General features: G+C 45.9%; 2 protein-coding genes across 51 annotated transcripts in view; one reads left to right on the forward strand and one right to left on the reverse strand.

The window, feature by feature from the left end:
- CELF2 (CUGBP Elav-like family member 2) overlaps positions 1 to 25,888 on the forward strand; it is an 866,707-nt gene that overhangs the window by 827,290 nt on the left and 13,529 nt on the right. For 19 of the 50 annotated variants that reach the window (XR_010146798.1, XM_009457923.5, XM_016919716.4 and 16 more), the window contains 2 exons: positions 17,198 to 17,317; positions 24,208 to 24,405. Coding sequence is in view for 46 of the 50 variants with exons in the window: in XM_009457923.5 (XP_009456198.1) it covers positions 17,198 to 17,317; positions 24,208 to 24,405 (318 nt within the window). In the remaining 4 variants the exon portion in view is untranslated. Of the gene's footprint in view, positions 1 to 17,197; positions 17,330 to 24,207; positions 24,406 to 25,888 lie in introns of all 50 variants that reach the window. The other 31 variants (XR_010146800.1, XM_016919708.4, XM_016919722.4 and 28 more) reach the window with 3 other exon arrangements.
- LOC735741 (putative uncharacterized protein CELF2-AS1) lies at positions 20,326 to 23,981 on the reverse strand. The gene is made up of 2 exons (XM_001135128.6): positions 22,817 to 23,981; positions 20,326 to 22,233 (listed from the first exon to the last, which is right to left on the reverse strand). The coding sequence occupies exons 1-2, from the start codon at positions 22,880 to 22,882 to the stop codon at positions 21,745 to 21,747; spliced, it is 555 nt and encodes a 184-aa protein (XP_001135128.1). The 5' UTR covers positions 22,883 to 23,981; the 3' UTR covers positions 20,326 to 21,744.

A 25,888-nucleotide genomic window follows, 5' to 3' on the forward strand; every position in this document is an offset into this window, starting at 1 on the left:
TTCATCTCACTTTTCACAAGCATGGACATATGGAAAAGGATGCCCACCGGGGACCCTGAAAGCCGGGGCTCAGGAGCTGGGACTTTTCCTGTCAGCAGTGAAGAGCTATTCAGGACTTTAGGCCCAAGAATGATGGACTTCCTGTGTGACTGGACTGAGGCACCCATTTGATGTGAGGGAGAACAAAAGGAAAGGAGGAAAAATGATATTGGTGTGTTGGGCCTGGGTGGCCAGTGGAGCGTTGCTCTCAGTTGTGAGGGGAGTTGAGGAGGAAGCTGTCATATAAAATGATCGGACGTGGCACATGGAGAGCTCAAGTGCACATGAACGGACATTCCGTGAAATGTGTCCAGCAGTAGTTGGATGTGTGACCATCAGGCTGACCAGAGCCGGGAGCTGCAGAGTGGATTGAGACTGACCTGCAGAGGCCAGGCGGGCTGCCCTAAGCCCGGGGAGGGGTGAGGTCATCAGGCCAAAATCACCAGCAAGGCAAGGTGGGGACCAGGTGCAGAAAGCCTTGGGGTCTGTGCTTGTGGAACAGAGGGACCAGGGGATGGAAAGGGAGCTTTCTGGGTAGCACAGTGTCAGGGGAGCCAAGCAGGATGGGGCTGGAGGAGGAAAAGGCAGAAAGAGCTGACTGAAGTTTGAGTTGGGGAGTGGGTTCTCCCCAGACTGGCTGCTTCACTGCAGTGGTTGACAGTTTTGCAGGCAGTGAGAGAGGACACAATTCTATATGACATGTTCATGAAATGTGAATGTTTTTAAAAATCTGTAATGGGGCCAGTCATGGCAGTTCACACCTGTAATCCCAGCACTTTGGGAGGCTGAGGCAGGAGTTCCTTGAGGAACTCCCTGAGGCCAGGAGTTTGAAACCAGCCTGGCCAACATGGTGAAACCCTGTCTATACTAAAAATACAAAAATTAGCCGGGTATGGTGGTGCACACCTGTAGTTCCCAGCTACTCGGGAGGCTGAGGCAGGAAAATGACTTGAACCCAGGAGGCAGAGGTTGCAGTGAGCCGAGATCACGTCACTGCACTCCAGCCCAGGTGACAAGAGCAAGGCTCTATCTTAAAAAACAAAAGAACATGAAAAATCTGTAAAAGTACTGGGGTCACTAGGAGGAGGAAGTTTTTATGTTTTTGTTTTAAGATGGAGAAACAAAACATATTTGTAGACCAAAGAGAAGAGCCAGAACAAAGGGAAACAGGAATAGGCCAATGAGAGCTGAAAGCTGGACTAGAGTTGGAGGGCTGGCTGGAGGGATGAGCTCAGCCTCCAGCGTGTCCCTCTCCTGTGGCGAGGGGGATGCTGCCTGCTGAGGGTCGGGTCACATGTCATCTCCCCCTGGGAGGAGCCCCCACAGCAGCACCCTGGCCTTGTGGTGCCATCTCGACCTGGTACTAGCACACAAGCCAACAGGCACAAATCTGAATCAGGGCTGAGTCAGCAGGTGGTGCAGCCTGAGGGAGGGAACACTGACCTCTGTCAGGATTGGGGAGGATGCCAAGAATTTAGGACAGAAGGGTACTTATATCACATATGGGCCAAGAATTGATATATCTGGGGCTAGAAACAAAAACTCATGCCGGGGCAGAGGTTTAAGAAAAAGTCAACCTACAGAATGTAACAGAGGATTTCTAATTATATTTGTCTTTCTAGAGTATGTAGACATCTTGATCAAGAGTCATTGGAGCAAGTAATGTAATCTTACTTTAATTATTTTCTCAGTTGTGAAATAGAATTAATTGCTAATACTTTTCTTGTGGAAACATTGAGGTTTATATATACACACATATTTATATTTATATAAATGTATACTGGTGCTTTTTTAAAAAAACGATGTTTAAGTATCATATATGGGAAAGATCGAATCATTATTTTGGAGTGATACGAAATACCACAGCTTTGGAGAACAGAAGACTAGGTTAAAACTAGAATGAGGGCTGATGTTGTTTAGGTTAAAACTAGAATAAGGTCCGATGATGTTTAACTGGGTTAAAACTAGAATAAGGTCCAATGATATTTTTCTCTGAATCTCTTGCCTTTGGAAAACAAGTAGCTCTCCACCTTTCCTTTAAAAATTAGGATGTAAATACAGGGAGAAGACAGTTTCCTCACTCCTTTCTGCTTTTGTGTTCTGCCGTTCAAGGGAACGGGGAACTTTCTACCTACCACAAATGCCACTTGAGCTCCTAGAACCAACATCCCCTCCTTACCAAATACAAAATGGTATGACTGGGTTAAACAGAGCAAGACTGCTGTGTCCAGGCAGGATTTCTGCACTAAGGGTCAGGCCTGAGGCCCCTGGGGAGCTGTTGGTTTGTGTCTCGGGCCACACGGCGGGCGGTGCGTGCTCTGCACCGGGCCCTTGCAGGGGCAGCAGTCCTACTGAGTCCACGCGGCGCCCCAGCGAGCCTGCAGCCCTGCTGTGACGTCCCTGGGCTGCGCCAGGTGACCTCTTGCCCCCTGCTACCATTGGGGTCATGTTGCCCAGAGGAAAATCTGCCTCCCAGAAATGATGTTCTCTCCATCTGGACAAGCTGCCCCCCAACCCCCCACAGGAAGGCCAGAATTCAGACAGGCTGTCAGTGACATGGTGACATGGGCCTGCTTTCCTGAGAAGCCCCTGTCCTTGCCCTTTCTCTTCAGAGGCCCGAGCCCGGTCCCATCATTAAATGCTACAGCTGCTGTTATGTATCGAACTGCCTCTTTTGTGATCCACGTGAGGAAACCAGAGGCCTGCAAGGGTCAGTGGTTTGCCCGGGATGTTAGTGACAGGTGAAATGACAGCTCCACCGCACCACGAGACAGTCCATATTCTAAGCAGGAACTCCTGGGATCCCAGAACCATATTTCTGGGTTTCGCCAATTACCCATTGTCCCCCTTGTAAGGAGATCATCAACATTTTTTTTTTTTTGGTCCTTCTCCGTGGCCATCTGTAAAAACAAACATCTGGGGCCAGCTAAAGGGGAAGTATATACTTTTGTTTCAGTAAATCATAAGCAAAATATCATTGGCAGGGAAAAGAGGTTTGATTTTTCCCTCTCATTTGCCCCGCTCGTAGGAGATCCCTGTGTACTGCCTGTATGAATGGACTCTTCCAAACTCATGGCCCCACACTGCCTTTGTGAGTGCCCGTCTTCACGGGACTGGGGAAGATGCTAAAAATTAGGCCGGGTAGGGAGGCACCCTGGTTTATTGACAACCCATGAAGTAGATTTCTTAGATCCACTAGACAGAGCTTCCACAAGCCTTTGGGAATGAACATTAAAGGAGTGGAAACAGGACAGCTGCTTTGGATGTGAGGAGCAGGTGCTGGCCCCTCACTTCCCCACCTTCCACACGTGTGCCACCATACGATAAAGCCTCAGCAGTCGTTCTGAGTCCAGACCCGGCCCTCTAGACTGAATTTTCCTCTTCCCAGTCTTCCTGAGAACCAGTAGTGATGACTCTTGCCCAGCACTGCACCAAGCCAGGTGGCATCAGCTTCCTTGGGAAGCGGAACTGGCAGCAGAAGAGAGGGGCACCAATGTCTCTGGGGAAGGTACCCTCTTCCAGGCTGGGAGTGTGAGGTCACACCTCACCACTGCAGCGCCCGGTGTCACTTTCCAACCCTACCTCCTCTTCCTCAGTCACCCCGCCCCTCCCTGCCCAAACTATCTTCAAGGGACTAAATTAAAATGAAAGGTGTGGTTATTGTGGAATAATTAGGCCTCACGGGGGGAGAGGCATAGTATATTAATGCCCCAGGGTTGTGATTGGCTAATAATGCTAGTGCCTGTGTCATGGCTTAATTATCCTACTTCCTCACAATCTTTTCCTGCGCAGTTGGAATTCCGCATCCAAGCTCGTTTGAGGCAAAACGGCGACCGCGGGCTCCAGTGTCCTGAGTATGTTTGGTCAATGCTGGCGATTTTCTCCGTGTTTACAATGATTTTATTTCCTAAACCACAAAGCCACTGTGTTTTCACTATCTAATTGTTCTGTGGAAAGTGTTTAACGAGGGCACCGAAGGCAAATTCTTGCTGTCTTCTGTTAATGTTGTTTTGTTGTAGCTTTAAAAAAAAGTATTTTGCTATCCAGGAAAAGTGGGGAGTAGGGTTAATATGAGAACATTAATGCATTTGTTCCTAGAAAGCAAGCGAGTTTCTGGGACAGACTTAACGCTAGACATGCCCTGCAGATACGCTGAGACCAAGACAAGGGCGAAGGGGAAAATTCATATGGGAATTATATTTTAAATAAAGAACTGGCAAATGTGAGAGATGGATAAGCCCCTCATTGCCGTTTTTCTCCCTTTCGTGGTGGATCTGGAATCTTTAGAAGGATGGAGGAATACCCAAGTTCCTCCGCAGGCAACCTCACCCCAAATCAAGAGTCTTGTTCACCATCCCACCTTCTACACAGAATAAGAAGCCCACTGGAGCCCCTATGCGGGCCCTGCTCCTGCTCCCCACCCCGCTTCCCCCCTCCCCCCGCTTCCCCCCCTCCCGCACCCCACCCTGCTCCCACCACCCCCCTGCCACTCCCGCTCCCCCCACTTCACCCCCCTCGCTTCCCCCCCTACCGCACCCCCCCCCCCGCTCCCGCCGCCCCCCGCCCCCACTTCCGTTCCAGTGAGGGGAGGTGGGCTTCTCCAGGACGGGCTTGAACTGGGCCTCAGCTCCCACCTGTGCAGAGTGGCGGCCTGGGAGCTGAGCGTGGCCCTCGGCAGCCCTGCTTCTGAGCTGCATCAGAGGAACGGAGGGGTTCTCTGGCCCTGGCCCGGTGGCACCACGGCAGCAACTGGCTTTACCCACTCTGTTTCTGAAGCTCTTCCTATTTTCTCTGGCACATAAGCAGAAGGGAATGGTTTGATGAGGGTCCTGGGTGGGGCCACAGGCTCAGCCATGTGGTGAGGAGCCCCAGTTAGGCCGCGGGAGGTGGAGTGCGAGGCCCTTGTCCAGCACGCTAGGGCCTGCACGTGGGCCTCATGTGGAGAGAGCCAGACAGGGCGCCCAGGTCAGCCGCCTCCGCCTTCGCTGGAATCGCCTGCCCCTCCTCCGCTTAGCAGATGCCAGCTCAGTGCCCGCTGCACCAGTGATTCTCATAGTTTCTAGGGAAACGGACAAGCAAATCCCTGCTCTTCAACAGGCTGTCTTCTGGTGGGGTTTCTTTTCCTCTGGAAGAACAGAACCGTAACTTAGCACTCTCACCTAGTTTTTGACTCTGGGTTCCTTGGTGCCCAGTGACTGTTGCCCTTTCCTGTCACAAACCAAACCTTCCCGCTCCCTGCAGCCTCTCACCTTCTCATGCCTCAGAATCAAGTTTTCACCCAGTCGTGATGGAATTTGACAGCACCGCATCGGATAGTCCTGACACACGTGGTTCTCTAATGTTTGCATGCAAAAGCAGCGCCGAGGGCTGGTTCAACTCAGATGCCCAAGCCCCACAACCAGAGCGTCTGAGTCAGCAGGAGTGAGGGGAGCCCCAGGTGGTGCCGATGCGGGAGGTGCGAGGCTGTAACTTTACAGTAACGATCTTCTCCATTAAATGTGTCTGTGGCTACAGTGCCCCCAAAGGACAGGATTGGGCCTGCCTCCCCTAGACAAGAACTCTGACCAAATGGCCTGCAGAGCATCCGCAGCCCAGGGCCCTGGGCCAAAGGGACTTGACACCACACAACTGTGGTCTTTTTCTTGGTGACTTTCTCTATGATCTGGTCATTTAGGATCGAGTTGGGTGTACTTGGTGTGGCAGCTGCTGTGTATAGGTTTCCCCGGGAGAGAAAGTAAAAGCTGTTTCCATTTTAAGCTCAATGGGGCTTGTATTTATGTCGATCCTTTGTTCTCGGGTCTCTAAATTGACATGAGATTTTCACATTGTTCCGTCGTGCTGCGGACAGTGGAAGTTGGAGCCTTCACCAGAGTTCTGCCTGGAAGCATTAGAATCCTGCCTTCCCGGAGTCCTCTCTTTCTCTGCCAGGAGATGAAGCCAGCGTGTGTTTGGCACAACAATAAGAGCTTTTCAATAGTTGGCTTTTTGGACCTTGTGGCCATCAAGCCTAGCCTCAGGGTCTACAGAAACCCCCTTGATACATGTCGGAGGCATCTGCTTTCTTACCCCACAAACAGGGACTCGAGTGCCTCAGAGGTGGCCCAGCGGAAGACTTCTCTTCCCTAGCCAGCTCTCCTCTGTATCGAACTAAAATCTGCCTCTGAACAGCTTCCACCCACTGATCCTAATTTTGATCTCTTGAGCTGCAAAGAATATCTTTCTCACGTCAAGACCTAAGACTGTTTCTTGCCTTAGTCCCTTGCCTCTCTAGGCTCAATTTTACTCTTATCAGCTCACTCTCTTCCAACTCAACTTTCATGTCTGGTCACCCTTCTGGGGACGCTCTCAAAACTATACACACAGACTGACCTTCCCAATGACCGGATTGATGAGAAAGGCTGCAAAATTAGTCATCCATCCAGTCGCCACTCTGGGGAGGAAGATGTTGAATCTTCATTGCAAGTGCTGTAAAATGAAGTGTAAAGATGCAGGTCCTCTTCTGAGGACAGAATACCCAGATTCTCCTCCTTCAGATACAGACTGAACACACGTTTATTGATCACCCGCTGTGCATCAGACATCAGTGCCGCCTTCTTGGATTGCCACGCCCATCCGCAGAGGCAGTGTGTGTTACTCCCGTTTCGTGAATAAACACTAAGCCTCAGCTGAATGGAGCAGATGGCCTAAGGTCTTACAGACTGGAAGGAACAGAGCCAAAAAATTAAAGGCAAATCTGAGTGAGTGCAAGTTTACCGCTTCCATAAGTAAATCTCTGCAGTAGCCACTAGATAGACATAAGAGGGGAAATAGAATCTTGACTTCCACATCAACATAATGCTGACTCTGCAGCCAGACCCCTGGGTTTAAATTCTGGCTCTGCCACTGAGAGTTGTGTGACCTTCCGCACGCGACTTCACTTCACAGGATAACTGTAAAGGACTTAATAGGCTAAGGCATGTGACGTGCTTTTGGCAATGAGCAGCACGTGGCAAGCACTCACACCTTAGCTGTGCTCACTGTTAGCTTTATTCCCAGTACGGTGGAGCTGGAGAATGTTAGTTTCCTGTTGCTGAGATGACAAGTTACCACCAACCTCATGGCTTAAAACAACACATTTATTATGTTGCAGTTCTGTAGATGAGGAACCCAGCAGACTCACTGGGCTAGGGTCAAGGTGTCAGCAAGGTGTGTTCCTTCTGGAGGCTCTCGGGGTAAATCCATTTCCTTTCCCGGCTTCTGCAGGCCACCAGCTTTACTTGGCTCATGGCCCCTTCCTCCATCTTCAGAGCCAGCAAGTCCTCATGCTGCCATCTCTGATTTTTTCTCTTTTGATTCCTTCTTCCATTTACAAAAACCCACCCAGACCATCCACAATAACCTCCCCCATCTCAAGTTCTGCTGATCAGCAACTTTCCTAGTCCATTTTCTGTGGCTTATAACAGAGTACCTGAACGTAATTTATTTTAAAGAGGAATTATTTCTTACAGCTCTGGAGACTGAGAAGTCCAAGGTCAAGGCAGTGCATCTGGTGAGGGCCTTCTTGCTGGTGGGGACTCTGCAGTCCTGAGGCAGTGCGGGGCATCACATGGCCGGGGGCTGAGTGTGCTAACATACTTGCTCAGGACGCTCTTCCTCTTCGTATAAAGCCCTACTTCCACTCCTGTTACATAACCCATGAATTCCTTAACCCATTAATTCATGAATGGATTAATCCATTAATGAGGGCAGAGCCTTCATGATCCAATCACCTCTTAAAGGCCCTGCCACATTGGGGATAAAGTTTCCAACATATGGAATTTGGGGAACACACATTGAAACCATAGCACATTCCATCTACAATTTTCTCTTTGCCATGTAACCTAACATATTTACAGGTTCCAGGACTTAGGACATGGATGTCTTGGGTTGGCTGGGGGGTGAACAGAGAACATAATAGTAATTTTTAGTTCCCTCTCCAAACATAGCCCTTAGGCCCCAAATAAGCTTCATTTACCTATCCAGGAATGGCGCTGTTTGAACAGAGAAGAGAGAACGGGAATGCCTTTGTCAAACACACATCGGCATCTTCTGGTTCAACTCGGTGCCCCTCCTCCAGCCCTGGCCCAGTGGATACAGGTCCTTCCCAGTTCCACCAGTCTGATAGTCACCCCTCCTCCCACAGGAAATCCAAGGCTGGTGAGGGGCTAGGGGGAGGTGGTCCAGGTTATCCACATAGCAGAGAAAAGAACTTTTTTCTGGAAAGTGGAGCTCAGGTCCTTGCCTCTCTGGAAATTTATTTGGGTTGGTTTGAGAGAGCTTCCAAACAGCCCTTCCTCCACAACTGCTGTATCCCTAAGTGGCAAAGGCCATTGGCCTCCTTGTGGAGTCCTCATGCCCACACCTGGGTGCTGGCGCCCATCCTGCATCCCTCACGGGTACACCGGGGCCAGTCCCTTCAACACTCTGGGCCTCTGCTTCCTCATCTTTCAAGTGCAGGAAAGACTCCAGTCTAGTTCACAGTTTGCCTGGGAGGATCCCACCTGCAGTAAAATATCCGTCTGAAAGATGTCCTATTACCTGTTATTGTCAGTGGGATTAGGAAGCGAAGGAAGGTTGGGGGGTTCAGCTCTCAGCTCTGTTGGAGATATTATACGGGAGTTATTCCAGGTGATGATCTAGCACCTAATGACCTAGGCACTCGGTCTCTGACCTACAGTGTTAACCTAAGACAAGAATCTCTTCTGGGTGTAGTGTTCATCCCAGACCTAGCACAGCTCTAAGGAGAAGGAACTCATCCCGTCCCCTCAGTTGGGATTAGTGTTTGGGATTACTCAATTTGTAGTTTTCCAACAGTGAGCTTATCTGGGCAAACAAGCAAAGAACTTCTGTGGCCAGGCCAAGGTGGGCATATCCTCACCATCGGGGTCTCTGGACCACCTCGCTTTTCCTGTTCTCCACACCCCACCCTGCCCCACAAACAGTTTTCACAAAAGGCCACAGACTTTGTCTGCACATGAGCTGATAAAACCATGGCCATCCTTGCCTGCTCAACCATTTTCTTTCCTGGCACGCCAGCTGGCCTGAACGTCCGTCGCCTGATTGATAGGTTTTAACCAGTTGTACAACAGGCTTAAAATGTGACGTATCCAAGTTATTGCAGCCACTGTGCGAGCAAGGTGAGGTGCACTTTGCAGCCTCCGTTTGGGATCCTCTTGGCTTTGTTCTGCCTCCTCCTGCTTGGATGGTGCAGCCTCTGCTTGAAGAGGTGTTCTGGGAGATTATGAACCAACATTTATAGACCGCACCTCTCCTGAGATGCTCCTTTGGCATTTTGTAAAACTTTTAAGTGAGAAAGCGTAGGGTACAGTTCTCAGCACAGACTGAAGGAATCTGAGGTGGGAAGAATGCAGATGGTTGTCCGAGGCAGCATCTTGCCAGCCTGCCAGCACAGAAATGGAGAGTCTGGGTGTTGGTGGCACCGCATGTGTCTCTGTCTTAAGACCTCTTTCTCAATTGTGCATCTGCTGAACGGTCAGTCTTTAGGTACTTGATCAAGGTTGGCTGTGTGACAAATTGAAGTTTTTCTTATGCTTTAAATTATTTGTTAACATTCAGAAGGTTCTTAAAGGTGGTTAAATGTACAATAAAACTACCCTCTTACAACTGAGATGCCAGTTGGGGTGAATTTTCAAAGTATTGTCTGATGATGTAGAGTGCACAGGGAGTCTTTCCACTTTAAGGCAAGTCATCTAGTTAATTTTTCTTAGTCTCATGCTTGATTCTTCTCCCTCCTTTTCTTCACCGTCTCCCCAACTTTCTACTGGGACCGTCTAAGAACAGCGTAGTAAGAAGTGAGAAATTATGTCCAGTTCACTATAGCCAGCCTCCCAGTTTTTAAATAGGAAGCCAGGGTGTAAAGAGACCTAATTTGCATATTGATTCATTGTCATCAATAACAAAAGGGGCCCAGGGAGTTTCTAGGCCGCCTCCACCTCTCCTATGGCCCCCTGAGCTAGGCTGCCCCATGCTCATAGGCTATGCGCGTGTCTGTGCCTAAGGAGTTCTCTGTCCAACTCACTGTTTGCCATCACCATTGGGAGTCAGCCACATGAGAGCAGTGTGTGGCATCAACACACCTGTTTGCAGACCCACCTTGGAGACTTGGAGGATTTGAGAAGTCTTCCCTAAGCACAAGATCAGCCAGGCCTGGTGTCCTCCAGCGCCTCTTCTCCCTTGCCCCAGGGCGAAGCACTCTCTAGAAGCGCGCTCTGACGGGCACTACTCTGGGGGCACCTGGATGGGGGCGCAGCAGGCAGCATCTCTGGGCCAGCGGTTCACAGTGTGGACATCATAGGAAGAGAAAGGTTACAGCCTGGCATACAGGGCCCTCCTGTGATTTCCTGCAAGGTGGGAGAAGGTCCTCCAGCAGAAGCCAGATCAGTGGCTGTGCAGTCATCAACAGTTGGAGATGTTTAGATGAAAATGGGGAAAAGTGTTACCTGCTTTGTTTCATAAAATAGATCCTATATCATTTTGTCTGTTCTGTTCAGCCTCTACCTAATAACTGATGATGATCTAAAAATGGTGCCAAATACAGTGCCAAATTCATTACATAGATTATTTAATCTTTACAATAACCCGGTGAATTCAGTGCCCTTCTTCTTCCTCCGTTTAAATACAACGAAACAGAAGGTTGGGGAGATGAGGGAACAAGGCAGGCTCAATGAAACCCCATTTTGCCTCCAGTTTTTTTGTGTTTTGTTTTTAAGATTCCACTGAAAAGAGCTGATGAAACTATAGAGTTGTGTTCTTTATTAAGAGCTATAGTTTCATTTTTCAGTAGCAATGGGGCTGAGCCAGGACCCTTTTTCCTGCCTTTCTCAGTGATGCCCCATGCCAGCCAACCTCCATGATCCTTCCCCTGCTCACCACAGAGGCAGGCAGGTGACCATCCCCACTTACAGTGCAAAAAGGTGGGGAGACTGGTGAGGTCTGTGCTGTAAGATGACGTTCTGCACAGTGCAAGCTGCAGAGACTAAGAGCAACAGCCTGTCTTGTGTTTTGTGTCTTGTGTTTTGCTAGATATAAGATTCTGAGTTAATAGGTTTTTTCTTTTTAGCACTTTGAATATGTCATCTTACTAACTTCTCATCCATTGTTTCTGCTGAGAAGTCAGCTGTTAATCTTACTGGGATCCATGATGAATCATTTTTCTCTTGCTCCATTCAAGATTTTCTCTTAAACTTTCAACATATTTCTGTCATGTGCCAGGGTATAGATTTCTTTCCATTTTTCCTACTTGGAGTTTGTTTATTTTCTTGCATGTGTGGATTATTGTCTTTCATCAGATTTGGGAAATTATCAGCCATTATCTCTTGAAATTTTTTTTCTGGTCTTTAGTGCATGCATTACACACTTTACCTGTGTGTGAGTGTGCTTAATGGTGTACCATATTTCTGTGAGGCTCTGTTCATTTCTCCATTCTTTTTTCTTTCCGTCCTTTAGATTGTAAAATCTCTATCAGTATATCTTCAAGTTCACTCATTCTTCTGCCAACTCAAACCAACTGTGGAGCCCTATGGTGAATTTTTCATTTTGGTTTTTACTTTTCAGCCCCAGAATTTCCATTTTTTTAAATCAGGACACAAGTAAATTACATATAGCCTATTAAAACTTGTCAGTTCAATTCAGGTCACATTTATTTATTAATTAAAGTTGTGTAGGTATTTTGCAGATTATTTCACTGGAGTTACCCTCATTTAAAATTGTTTTTGTATGGTGAACTGTCTAGGCTAATTTTTATTTCCATCACTTTCCCACTGAAAGTTAAATTTTAAAATGCTGCCGTTTGCCATTTGCCTGGTAGATGTCTATCACATGCTAGGCAGTATGATTTTCTTAGAATTGCAAGTGGCCTCTGTCCTACTTACTTGCATGTACTGTGTTGATTTATGAATGTTGAAAGAAATAAATTTACTTTGTAAAATGCAAAAAAGAATTTCCCACTTGTTTTTTTATAATTTCAGCCTTTTTATTGGCATTCTTTATTTGATGAAACATTGTAATTATAATCCTTTAGGCATGATTTTTTAGATTGTTATCATATTTATAATAGCTGCTTTCATGTCTTTGTCCACCAAGTCTAACATCTGGGCCCTCTTACGCACAGTTTCTGTTGTCTGTTGTCTGCTTTTTCCTGTGTACGGATTGCATGTTCTTGTTCCCTTGCATATATCATAGCTTTCTATTAACAACAGGACATTGTAGATGTTACAGCACTTCTGGGTGCTAATCCTCCTTACCCACTGCACATCACCCCTTCCCCACTGGCTTCTTATTTGTGTTTATTTCCTTACTGATTTAGCAAGAATAATTCAGTGAAGTCTATTCCCCTGCACTGTGCCTCTGCTGTCACCCCTCAGAGGCCACAGCCTTGAGCTATGAGTGACATTCCTATTTTTCCTTTGTTAAATTACAAAATTCTTCCAGACAGCTCCCTTTCACTGCCTCTTTGCCTGATCTCTGTTAAGTTTCTGGCTGCTGTATCTCGTTGTTTTCACTTCCAGCTGTTAGCCTCCACTAATCTTCAGTTGTTTGCGCTATTATTTTTGGCCCAGGAGCATAAATTGTCCCCACAGTCTGCTCTGATTGTCCCCACAGTCTGCTCTGACTGTGGCTGGGCCCTTTCGTAGGGGTGCTCTTTCGGCCAGTCCTTGAGGCCTGCTCTGATCCCAGGAGGACTCTTTCTGGCTGTCCCTTTCCCTGCCCTCTCTGCTAAGCTTTCAGCTGGTCTACTTTGCCATCATGGAGCTACTGCCTACTCTTAATTGCTCACCAACAAAATTTATCTTGTTTCTGACAGTGCCTTAGGTTTGAACTTTCCTATACTCTGTTCCAAATAATTAGTTATCCTTAGGGGAAGTCACAGAGCCCTTTGTTCTTGTGACCTGTCTCTCCCTGCTCTGGAGGTGGTGCAGGGGCAGTGGCCTGCTTTTCTGTGAATGACACCTCTGGTCTACAGGAAGGGTACTGTGTGAGCATAGGAGCAACTGGTCTTCTCTCCTTGCCCCTCCCAGCATAAGACCTCCACCCAGTGAGTGAGATGGGGTGAATGGGACCCAGTACTCAGAATGCTATGCCTAGCATAGAGCTTCCACTCCATGAGTAAAGGCTGGACCGAGGTAGGGACCCCTCTGCTTCTTGGTCTAGAATAGAGCTTCTGCCACAGAGTTGGCAGGGGTGGGAGCTGTGAATTGTCAATGTTGGTAGTCTCCCCCTCCCTGGGAGAAACCATAACCCTGTGTATTTGGAGCTGTGGGAAGAGGTAGCCCCATCTTCTTGGCCATACCTGCCCAGGGTAGAGCTTCCTTTATGCTGAGCTTCAGAGGAGGGGATTTGTACCAGGGAAGGGAGCAGGTTGTGGGTTGTAGGTCACATGCCACAGATTCTTGCTGCTCTTACTGAGATTTGATAAATCTTCTTGAGAAAAATATTTCTTCATCTATACACTTAGGACAATTTCCAGAGACTTTAAGTGGTTGGTTTTTATTATTTTTATCTGTTGTAGTTGTTTCACTGGAAAGAGGGCCCATGGATATCCTTATTTTAGAAGTACTTCCCTGGTGTACCCTAAAATTGTGTGAAAATGTTCAGGCCTTTTTTGCTGGTTTAGAATTCAAACATGTGCGAGGGATAGTTTTTAACATGCTACTTACTAGCGCAGCAATCTGGCAAGGACTATTACATGTAGACTGGCATCGGATGCAGTCCCTAGAAAATACCCCAAATAGGAGAGACTTCTATTTCTGGCAGTTAGGCAGACTAGATTACTGGAAAGACCCTCCCACCGGGAAAAACCCTAAAATGTATAGTAAGATTTTTTTAAAATATTTTTAATGACATCAATAACTAGTCAATTAGCAAAGAATACTCATAAATCAATGATTAAGTGAAAGAGGAAACTCAGAGAAGGGGTAGCATATTGAAGGTGGCTTTCCCCTTAAGGATATTTGGTGAACCGAATAAATTCTAATACCTGTTCGCACAGCTTTCCCAACCATAAGGAATACAAGGAAGTCCAAGGCTCCTGTGCAGTATCTAATAGGAGACCCTCCCCATACGAGCCTGAAACCTCAAAAGGCTAAACTCTCAGTGTAAAGATGAACAAAAAATACTCCCCACTAGAAAACTACAAGGAAAACTGACTATCTCAAAACATAGTGCTGGGTAGGGCCAGGGGAATTTCCCTCTGAGAATTCATAACAATAAACCATCCTTCACGTGAGTTTACGACCCAGTTTGATTGTATCTGAGTGGCCAAAAATCCTAAGCCATGAAGTTAAAGTATCCGCAGCTTGTAGTTTCCTCCAGCACCTTGTAGAATCAAATGTAAGTCATCTTGAAAGAACCCATCTTCAACCCAGGCCTCAAATTATTCCTAGAAATAAAGTTCCAAGATATTTAAGCTCACAACCAAAAAAAACCCCACAAAATATACAAGTAAACCAAGCACCAAGAGTGAGAAATAGCAGGGACATCATTAGACACTACCATTATTAGACCTCAGATATTAGCATTATTAGCATACAACAGAAAGGAAATACAGCGAATATGTTTACATATTAAAAGAATTTGAAAAGTGAAAAAGCCACTGATTATGAAAAATGACCAATCATGTTGATAACATTCTAGAAATGAAAAAATATAATCAAATTGTAAAATTTGGAGATGTAAGTTTAGCGGAACATTACATACAATTGAAAGAGAATGTGGTGAGCTGGAACACAGATTTTGGAGATGACGCCCAACCGAGAAACAGAATATGAGAGGTGAAGTGACATGGAATAGATCTAACTTAGGTCTAGCTAAATTCCTAGTGGAAAGGAGAAAGAGAATGGGGGAAAGTCAATATAAGAGCAGCTAATAACCAAGAACTTTTCAGAACTGATAAAAGGTAGAAACAAAAATCCACATATTCAGGGATCCAGATGAATTCCAAGCAGTGAAAATAAAAATCAGTCTAAACTTGGAAGCACCATAGTGATAAATGCAGAACACCAAAGACAAGGAGAAGATCTTTAAAACAGAGAGAAAAACCACTGTCCAAGAAACACAAACATCTCAGTACCTGACCTCTCAACAGTAATAATGGAAATCAGAAGGCCATAAAATGTGCTTGGAAAAACCTGTCAATCTCGAATATCCAGGAAAGAAATATTTCATGAACTAGGATAAAGATGTAATTTTCATACAAACCAAAGCTAAAAGACTTTTTCACCAATAGACCCTCACAAAATAAAGCTGTATTGGATATAACTTCAAACTAAAGGATAAATAACCCAGGTGAAAGAAGAATGAATAATAAGCAAAGGAAGTGGTAAATATGTGGGCAAATCAAAATACGTGGTATGAAGAATAATAATGAAGTGCTGAATAAAAACTGAAAACCAAGCTACAAGTAAAATGCATGACTGCATGAATATCCCACACCTGGGTTCAGAGGGGGCTCTTCTGCCTTAAAGTATTCTCAGATCCTTGAATTGTTCTGGCAAAGAGCAAAGATAAGTAACTTTGATTTTCATAAGTTAAAGATGACTTAAAGTTTTTATGACCATATATGAAAGAGTAGGAATACTATGCATGACTTCCAAAGTAGTAGAGAGGGGAAATGGAATTGAAAGACAAACCTGGCTGGCTTGGAGGCTCACACCTGTAATCCCAGCGCTTTGGGAGGCCGAGGCGGGAGGATCACGAGGTCAAGAGATCGAGGCCATCCTGGCCAACATGGTGAAACCCCGTCTCTAATAAAAATACAAAAATTAGCCAGTCATGGTGGCAGGCGCCTGTAGTGCCAGTTACTCAGGAGGCTGAGGCAGGAGAATCACTTGAACCTGGGAGGCAGAGGTTGCAGTGAGCCAAGATCATGCCACTGCACTCCAGTCTGGGCGACAGAGTGAGCCTCTGTCTCAAAGGACAGCACGAAAGGAGAGAAAAAAATGTAATATTAGCAGAACAAATAGGACAAAATCTAAATACCCCTAGTAAAAGACTTAAATTATCAGGCTGTGTTGTTTTTAAACCTGTCTATGTATTAGAGATGTAGCCAAAATACAAACAGATAAGTAAAAAGATGGCAAAAGATATCCAATGCAAAAACCCAAAACAGCCGGTGCTTTCTTACACCAAACATCATACAAAAAACAGACTTCAAGGAAAAATTAGAAACAAAAAGGTTGCCCCAAAAAGGTTTATTTCACCAGATGATAGGATAATTTCCAAATCTATGCAAGTAGTAACCTCTTGCATAGAAATATACCTTCAAGATACATTTCCAAAAATAAGCATGTTTACATGGAGTTGGAATGACAGATGTTCACATGCTTCTTCCAGTAACTGACAGATCAGGCAGGCCAAGAAATGTCTTACATTTAAATGTTTTCCATTTTAGAAGTTTATTGAAGATATTATGAATAACTTTATACCAATATAGAGTTGAAAACAAAATACAGCAATTTCTAGAAAGCAGCAACTTAGTAAAACGGATTCAAGAACAAAAAGAAAAGTTCAGTCATCCTATTTATCAGGGAAATGTAATCACTATTTCAGAATCTTCCCATGAAGAAATACAAAGTCCAGAACATTTTACTGGCAAGTGCTACCACACACTTAAATGACAATTAATTTTAATCTGACACAGTCTATTCCAGAGAACAGAAAAAGAGGAACACTCTCCCAGTCACTGTATGAGGTTAGCAAAACCTTGGTAGCAAAACTAAAGACAGTACAAGAAGGAAAAATAAAGGCCCATCTTACTCATGCCCATAGGCTTAAAAAAAAAGAAAAGAACTAAGCAAGATATTATCCAATAATGAAGCCAAAGAATGATTGTCAACTTCATTATATCTAAACCTGGCAGGGCAGGCCTCCCATTCGCAGATTTCCCCACCATCCAGCAGTGAGTATGTTTGCAGTATTGGTAAAACAGTGCTGTGAAGATTTTTTTAATCACCAAATCTGTCAAAATTGCCACAAGTACAATCCCACATGTCCTTCACCCAAAGCCACAAGCACGGCTCCTCAGCTCCGTCCACTGAGATGATGACAGAAGGATTTCCAGTCTCGGCTCTCACTCACCTCGTGTCTTCTCTCCCCTTGTCTCTGTTTTCCTTTTGTTTTTCAGTGGCTGCTTCAACCCCCAACTCCACTGCTGGTGCAGCCATGAACTCCTTGACCTCTCTTGGGACTCTGCAAGGACTGGCTGGAGCCACTGTTGGACTGAATAATATTAATGCACTAGCAGGTACCATCAACAGTGAGTATTTGCTGCTCTGGTGGACAGCCTTCCCCCAAATTCTCCACAGAAAGTGGTCAGCCAGAAATGACCCGAAAAAGGATATGCCACGGGGAGAACTAAAACTTGGGATGGAGGAGCGCATGCTTTGATAGGCAAAAGCTGTCTACACTCGTTTTGCCTCAGAAAATCCCCAACCACTCTCCACCCCCAGATTCTGTTCAGTGTGTAGCACGGCGCGTGTGCTCATCCATGGGGTTCTGTGGCTGGCAGCTCTTTTCAGGTTTCCAGGAGTTTGGTTTGGTTTGGTTTCGGTCGGTTCTGTCCTGCGAGGCAGGGTGTTACGGTGGGAAAAGTTAATGGACTGGAAGGCTGGAAGCCTGAACCCAGCTCTGCTGCCAGGCAGCTGTGGGAAGTCAGGCAGACGCTGCTCCCTCTCTGGGCTTGGGAGTCTCCATTTGAGAATGGAAAGTTCTGGGTCAGATGATTCTTAAAGGTAGCCTCCAGCTCCAAAGTCTAAAGATTCATGACAATTAAATAGGGGAGAAAATTAGGCCTTGGAAAGAAGGAAATGAAACTGAGGGGAGAGGAGCCACTGCTGGCAGTGACATGATCAGAATCTTTATTAAGCACCCACAGGTATGGGTCACTCTACATCAGTGACCATCCAGAGGGACATCATTTAGCTGGGGCAGATTGAAATAGGCTGGAGGCAAATCACTTAGAAAATTGTACTTGGTTCCGAAACATATGGATGGACTCACCAGAGAACTGCAGGTTCTGTCCTCCACAGCCCACCCGCTCCTGTCATTCTCGGTTGATGGGGGAGCAGTGTGCCGGCCAGAGGATAAGTCGTGTTTTAGATTTATGCTCGGTGTGGGTTCCTGTACTGAGGAAACTGATCCTCAGCCCACAGCGGGGACATGTAATTTCCCTGTCCCTCCGTTTCGGACCCCCTGGTTGCCTGAGAGTAGCCAAGCCCAGCAGATCCACGACAGCTAACAGAGCTGCTGATACGGGAGCCCAGTTAGCTACCATGCAGCCCAGGCACCCCGGCACCTGCCCATTCTCATTTTTAATAAAGGAGTCCGTGACAGTTGTTGCCCTATTTTAAGCCATGGTTCAATAAGTGGACTGTTTTTAAAGGGTGACCAGGCAGTATACTTTTTTAAAGCAAAATAATCCCAGTAATTTCATACTGTAAAGGCTCGGAATACCTTGCACTGGACTTGGTAGAAAATGAACCTAAAATTTATCCAAATAAAAATTAACTTGTATAATCCTGATAAATCATTTTTAGAATTAGGACATTTTTCAGGTTTTAGTACATCTTTGTATTTAGTACATCTTTTGGGGAAAAGCGAAAACGTGGACCGAGCTTTAGCTGACCATACCTCCCAAATGGGACGGCTCGTGATTAGCGTGGAGCCCGTGAAGTGGTAGCTGTGCCGCGGCCTCATTGTTTTATTCCAGTTAGAACCGCCTCCAGCTTTGACTTTGCCAGCAGCCAAGTAGGAGCCTCACTGCCTTGACCCCCATTTCCGGTACAGCTCCTCGCTCTGACCTTGTCCTTCACCTAGGTCGAGGACGCGTGTGCTCGCACACATCCCCTCATGCTGCTTCTCTTGCCCCAGGACCTAGTTCCCCTAAAACAAGGACTTTGATTTGACCGCCTGCCTGTCCTTGGTCTGCAGAGTAACAGGCCAGTGGGAATGGTTGTCCTCCTCAGCACGTGCTCATGACTGGTGTGTGTGTGTCCTCTCGTCTGCGTCCCGCCCTGTCCACGCTGCTCTGCTCTGCATTGCTGAGATTTTCCCATCGTTCTCGTCAGGGACTGGAGAGGGGCTGTGTTGAATGGCAGATAAACCATGAGTAGTTCTTGTGTGGGGTCTTGTGTGATACACATTTTGCTTCTGGCAAGGACAACAGGCTTAAATTGTTTTGCTTTTTAAAATTCTTTGCCAATGGGTTAATATAAGTCTGTATAGTTCATAGAAAACGAAGAAAGAATGTTTGTCATTTCAAATAACCCCTGCTAGATAGTATGAACCAAGAAAATATTTAATTAAACCCAAAACCAGACACCAATGAAAATACATTCCTGTGATTGGAAAGTGTTACTAATGCAGAGCTGTTTTACAATCTCCAGCATTGACCTCGAGCTAATATTTGCTGCTTGTCTCTAAATATCAGCAGAAAACCTTCCAAGATAGAGTATCTTCTTTCAGACCATTCCTTCTCAACAGAGATGATTATGCTACCAGTTCCACTGGATAATTCCTAAAGAAATTCGTCAAGCAGTGGTTACCTGGACAGAGTCAGCTTCTCAAATAGTTGACGGCAGCTTCCATAGCACTGCTATGAATCCCACCCCACTGCAGCAGCCATTATCTGTTTCCATATGGAGAGTATTCAGGTTTTCTGAATAGAGCCAACTCTTACCCACCGACACAGCGGTCAGCAAGAAAGCAGGTAGATGACTCACCAGAGCCAACATTTTACCGTCTTTCCTGCCCAAGAGCCCAGCACCTCTCCCAAAAAACGAAGTTTTTGGTCAGTAGACAAGTAGCTCAATTAAACTGTTTGAGTTTGATATCCTTTTTATTCCCTGATACATTAATGAGTCAAAGGGCTAAAAAACAGTACAGTGCCCTAAAAATGTAAGAATCATCCAGATCGGAAGAAGGAACACATGTGATTGACCATCAGAGTGTTCACCTCTGGATTTTTTCAGGGTTCCCTGAGCATGTTTTATATGTTAACATCTGAACTAAGTTGAAGAACATACTTTTTCCACCCAAGAGTCTGTATCTGATTTTATGTGTTTCGGTGTATGTCAAGTGGCATCTTATTTTTCCTTGTTTTATTGCATAATTCGAATGGCTTCCAAATGGCTTACCATATAGTGCTTAAAATTATGATTGTTTAAAAAAAAAAACAGCTGCAGATGCCTGGTGAAAAGTGTCTATGGAAATATTTTCTGTGAAGTAGAGAAAAGAGAAGATGCTCCAGGCATATTTTCGTGGCTTGGCACTACTTGCATTGTGAAATTACTGTTTTAATCTGTATTCCTAATATCTATAGTTTACACAGCCCCACACAACCTTTGTGCCCTTAATAACACAGGCAGATATATAAGTGACACCCAGTGCACATATAGACATCTTCGTCTACCTTAGTTCTAGATATTTTATACTTAGCTTCTCATTTATCAGCTTGCAGCTTAGAAGGATAATCCGTCATCTATACAAAGGAAAACTTACCCCAGTGAAGTGGTTACAAATCTTGAGAATATTAAGACATTCTCCCTTTTTCTTTGATTTGGGATAAAGCCTAGCAGGGCAGCTTGCAGGGAATGTGATCTGCTTATGGCACTTGGCTTGTGATTCTCCTTTTCAGTGTCATCTCCTTAGTCCCCCAACAAAAGACATTCACGCTCATGTTTATGGGTTAGTCCTTCTGTGTCATGTTAACAGATTCAGTCATCTCCCAGCTCCTGGGTCTCTATTGTAAGTTGAGGGCCTCTGGAGAGGAATGAGGCAGAAGAAACTCAGTAGTCAGGCTGCGTGCCGGCCCTACTGACGGGCCAGGTGCAGAGGCCTTGCTGCGCACTGCCGCACCTGTCACTTGCTTCCAGCCTTCCTTGTCTAAATAGCACGCATGGGAATGGAGATGATAATAATAATAAATGAGAGGAAATGGTCGATCCATTGGACGATTTCAAGGAAAAGCCCTATTCTTTTAAGTGGAAGCATTTTATTCAACTTGACTTTCTTCACAGCTCTGCTTCTGTTATCCAGAGCTTTTAGAGGAAATCAAGTGCCTGCAGCCGGGTTGACCAACACTATCTTTGATAGAATTAATCTAGAACAACATCAGGTGACTCACAGGAACTGTTCTCAGAAGTGGAAGGCCGCCTCTGATTGTTCTTCAAACCCTACCAGGTTTTCAGCTACTTTTCCACCCTGGACCTAGGAACCACCCTCCCAGATTTTCCACGATAGTTGTGGTTTAAAATATTCTCAGTGTGCTGGTACTTGTTAGAACTTTTTTGTTCACATGGATGTTTACACCATGGAGGTGGCGAGCCCCTGGCTGGAGAGGCCAAACCCTCCCCGTGTCCCCTGACTGGTCCCCCTTGAGCATCTGCATCCCTTGCTCATGGTACTGCCACAGCTGTCTCCTACATGCACAGCACCAGCAGAAGTAAACATGACCCTTCCAGAAAGCAGATTAGCTCTGAGGTGTAGTCCAGAGACACAGCCAGCCTCTGTGAAGTGGAGCCAGGAGAGAAGGATGTGGCTGGAATGTCACTGGCTGGAGCTCCAAGCCTCACAATACCCTCTGAAACATCCATCCAGTATTTCAAGAGCAGGAGCTGTGTTCTGCTTCTGCATTGTAAGAGAAAAACATTTTTGGCAAAAGGGAGAAAGAGTTCAAAGTAGGAAGATAATTTTTCTGACCTGGAAATTAAAAAAACAGCTGTGTACAGAGAAGGGAGTTGGGTCCCAGTGACCACTGCCATAAAATGCCACCTGTGTATCTGGCACTCTGGAGAAGCCGAGTTGTGGAGGCTGCAAATCGCAGGAAGGAGCCCCCGTGGGTCTCACATGACAGGGCCTGAAAACTCCCACCCGCAGCAGACAAGGCATCATGGTGGTGCGATGCTCCCCACCCCTCCATGGGAACTTGGAGGCATCCACTGGAGAGGAGCTGCTGTCTTCAGCCCGTCCTCGTCTGGCAGCAAGGCCCCGCGTGGCTCTGCAGGCTGCGAGGCACACCCAGAACCTCGTGCCTTGAGATCCAAGCAGAGCGGCGAGTCGCCGCTCCTCTCCCGCCAGAATTTCCTCCACATGGGCATCTGCATTTCCAGAGGACTGTGCCCAGAGTGCGATCATCTGTAATCCACAGCACCCGTTAACAGCCTGGCCAAAGTGAGACCAACAGAATTTATCAGCAGTGTCCAGCCCTTCCCGAGTTATTGTACATACCCCTCTCACCTATCTCAAAAAACACGGACGTTCCTTTGCATCACACAAATAGTGGGAGGTGAGGATGAAGTAAGATCACTGGAGGAATAGAGAAATGACTCTCCAGCCCTCTGGTGGCCATAGTAACAGGGACAGAGGGGAAGCACAGCGGCAGGGAGGTGGCCGCGATTTGCTGGTGTCCGAGGGATCATTTAGGGTAATTAGGACAGTCTGCATCCAAGCTCTTTGGACAGCACTTACTTGCATGACCCAAAGAAAACATTAATGAAAATCTCAATGATTTTCATTAATAGATAGACCCCTTCATAATGAGAAACAAAAGCAGACACAGCAGGGCCTCAGCTGGCAACACCTCTGAACTGAGCCTGCACTCAGGAGGCTGCCACTCCATTCTCACGCCATTCACACTCGCCTCGCCACCCCTGCTTGGTGTCTGTTCTGAGAAGCACAGGAATACCCGAGGTGAGGCACAATGACAGTCCTCCACTGTTAAGCTATGGCCTAATTCATATCTTACATGTGTCCTTTTAATTGAAGAGGCGAAGTTGGCCAAATAGAAGCACAAGTGGAGTAAACAGAACATTCCCCACCTGCTCTGTTAGGGCAGTAGCATTGCTGGGCGTGTGGAGGTCACTCTGCTGCCGGATTCTCTGGTGTTTCCAGGCAGCCTTACCTTAGCTGTCCTCCATTCTCATTAGACTTCCTACCTATTTTTTCAGTTAGCCATCCTTGCTGTTTTCGTATCTCCAATCAATAGCCCTACTTTCATTGAGATTTTCATTAATGTTTTCAATAAGCTCTTCTCAGAAACATCTTTTCTTAAAGAACTGTGATCATAAAGGGACCCAGAGGCAATTGTGATATCACCTCTTCCGTTTCCTGAGTTGATATGAAAGTTAGCACTCTATAAAGTGTTGCTTGCTTTGACTCCATATTCAGGGAAAATGTGACAGTCAGCCACCCCAGTAGAGCCAAAGAGCAGTCAGGATACAAGGGGAGAAATCGAGTCTACTGGCCACCATCCCATTCCCATCAGGTGATAGCCAAGGTCCAGCCCATAGACACACCTCTGTCTCCGGCTGACTGAAAAACATGACCTGGAGCTCTTTCAGTGACCGAAACCCCAGTTGCCACTTGGGCATGTGTGCATGCGTGCACGCACAGAATAACTATTTGCTGCTGAAAACTGCACCACTTTGATACCGAACGAGTAGCTTCAGCTCTCTGCGACTGTGGGAAGGGTCCACATGGCTTCTGTGCCTCAATTCTTCATCAGCCAGGCTATTTATTCCTAAGGTCCTAGTCCCTGACATCATCATTCAGCTGTTTAGAAAGTCCGTTTTCCCACACTGTAACTCCTCAAACTGCAGGTCCACTGGTTCCGAGAGTACAGAACTTGTCCTCTCCACCATTTCCTCATCACACGGCCTAAGGGGAAAAAGTTGTATTTCATCCTTTCCTCCTCAGTCCTGCAAGCTATCCCATAGTTCCTCAAAGAGCCCAGTAAATGGATTTCAGTGTACAGATGTTACAGGCCTCTGCTACTAAGGTTTTTTTTTTTTTACATGCTCCTAAGCTCCCAGAAGCAAAAGGCTTTTACTTCCAAAAGATAACAACGGTACTTGCCAGTAGCACGCTGCATGGCATTGAGCTGTCTCGTCTAACTCGTGCCACAGTGCATTTGAATCACTGGCCTAGGGAGTGAGGGTTCTCATGGCTTAGGTCATTTTCCCCCATTATCACGATTTATTTCTTCATGGTTTCATTTTTAGTTTCCTGTCGGTGTAATTGTGTGCTAGCTGCATGTACTTGCTGTTGTACTGTGTTTAAATGATTCTCTAACTTCCTTTGGAAAGCACTAATGAATAAGTGCTGTTTCTCTTCTCTATTGTTGGGTTTTTTGTAAAGTTGCTCAAATGCTCTCAGGTATGGCGGCTCTGAATGGAGGACTTGGCGCCACAGGCTTGACGAATGGCACGGCTGGCACCATGGACGCCCTCACCCAGGCCTACTCAGGAATTCAGCAGTACGCAGCCGCCGCGCTGCCCACTCTGTACAGCCAGAGCCTGCTGCAGCAGCAGAGCGCTGCAGGCAGCCAGAAGGAAGGTAGGTGCCGCCCTTGGCCCCAGGCAGGGCCCAGCCCAACAGGCAGCACTGGCCTCTAGAGCACGGTTAGAAGGTATCAAATTGAACTGAACCCATGTCATAACAGAAAGCAGTTGTTTTGTTATTCATGTTTAAAAAAAAAAAAAAAAACTGAAAGCTGGGCATGGTGGCATACACCTGTAGTCCCAGTTACTTGGCAGGCTGAGATGGGAGGATCGCTTGAGCCCAGGAGCTGAGGCTGCAGTGAGCCACGGTCATGCCTGTGACTAGCCACTGCACTCCATTCGGGGAACACAGACATACCCCTCTCTCTCAAACAAAAGCAAAAACCTATTTATTTCAGTCTTTCTCATTTGGTCTTATAGTTACCTTCTAATTTAATTTTTCATCGATCTCTTCAGATGAAGTTCTTGTCCATTGTATATTTATATACCACTCTGGCTTTGAAGATAAATAAATAAATGGTTTTAATTATTTCCCCCAGCTACATCTTCTGAAGGGTTATGGCATCTCTGCAGATCTAAGTCCAGGAAAGTTGATCACCTTTCTTGCAATCCCCAAATATCCTCTCACTGCTAACCCCCTGCCATAATTAAGTTCTATAAACTATTAATTTCCCATAAACTACTTCATAGCTGCTGACTGTAAATAATTCCCAGGGACCTCCCTCTCCCAAGTCAGCACAGACCATCACCTTTTCCCCTTACACAGAAACTACTTGTTGGTGGAAGGGGATGGATGGCCACAGGCTTCTGTGGGTGCAACGCTCTCTGTCCTGTGTTTGCCAGGGTTTTGGAGTCCACACATCCTATGAGTGTGTGGCCGGCTCTCAGTAGGTGATGGTTTTCAGGTGAATGATAAAATCCATGGTTAGGATTGCCTTGGTCTTTGTTTAATTGGGGGTCTTCAGGGAAAGCAAGTAAGTGATCGATTGCCTTGCTTTTCTGCCAGTAAAGCAAAATAAACTCCAGGAAGTTAATGCTAAGAATAAATTAAAGCTAATTATGAAATGGTTCATGAGTAAGACCAAATAAGGATCACTGGTCATTCTTCCTTAATTGAAGCTCCCTTAGAGCAAAATCTGCTAAATGATATTTTTTTCTGACTTGTTTAAATATGGGATAAAAAGCTAGAATAGAGAAGCACTAAGGGAGATTTTTTGAAGTTTCTTTCCCTTCTCTTTTACCCTCACCCCATAGCTCCAAACTGCTTTGTCTGAAGTGGGTTTTAAGAGAACACAGCTTAAAAGATACTCATAGTTGTTTTTTTTTTTTTAAAGGAAGGAAAAGGTTTTTTCTTTGTATAAATAACATGGATATCACTTTTTAAATGAAAAATATATGAAAGTCTAAGTTACTTTTCATTATTTCAACTTTCTCTTTGACTATTATGGTAGGCTTTTGAAACATGCACAGGTGTTCAGACAACTGGTTCCCCAGGCTTGTGAAAGAGACCCTACATCATAAACATCACTTGTCTTCCC

Source organism: Pan troglodytes, chromosome 8, assembly GCF_028858775.2.
Source record: "Pan troglodytes isolate AG18354 chromosome 8, NHGRI_mPanTro3-v2.0_pri, whole genome shotgun sequence".
Lineage (NCBI taxonomy): Eukaryota > Metazoa > Chordata > Mammalia > Primates > Hominidae > Pan > Pan troglodytes.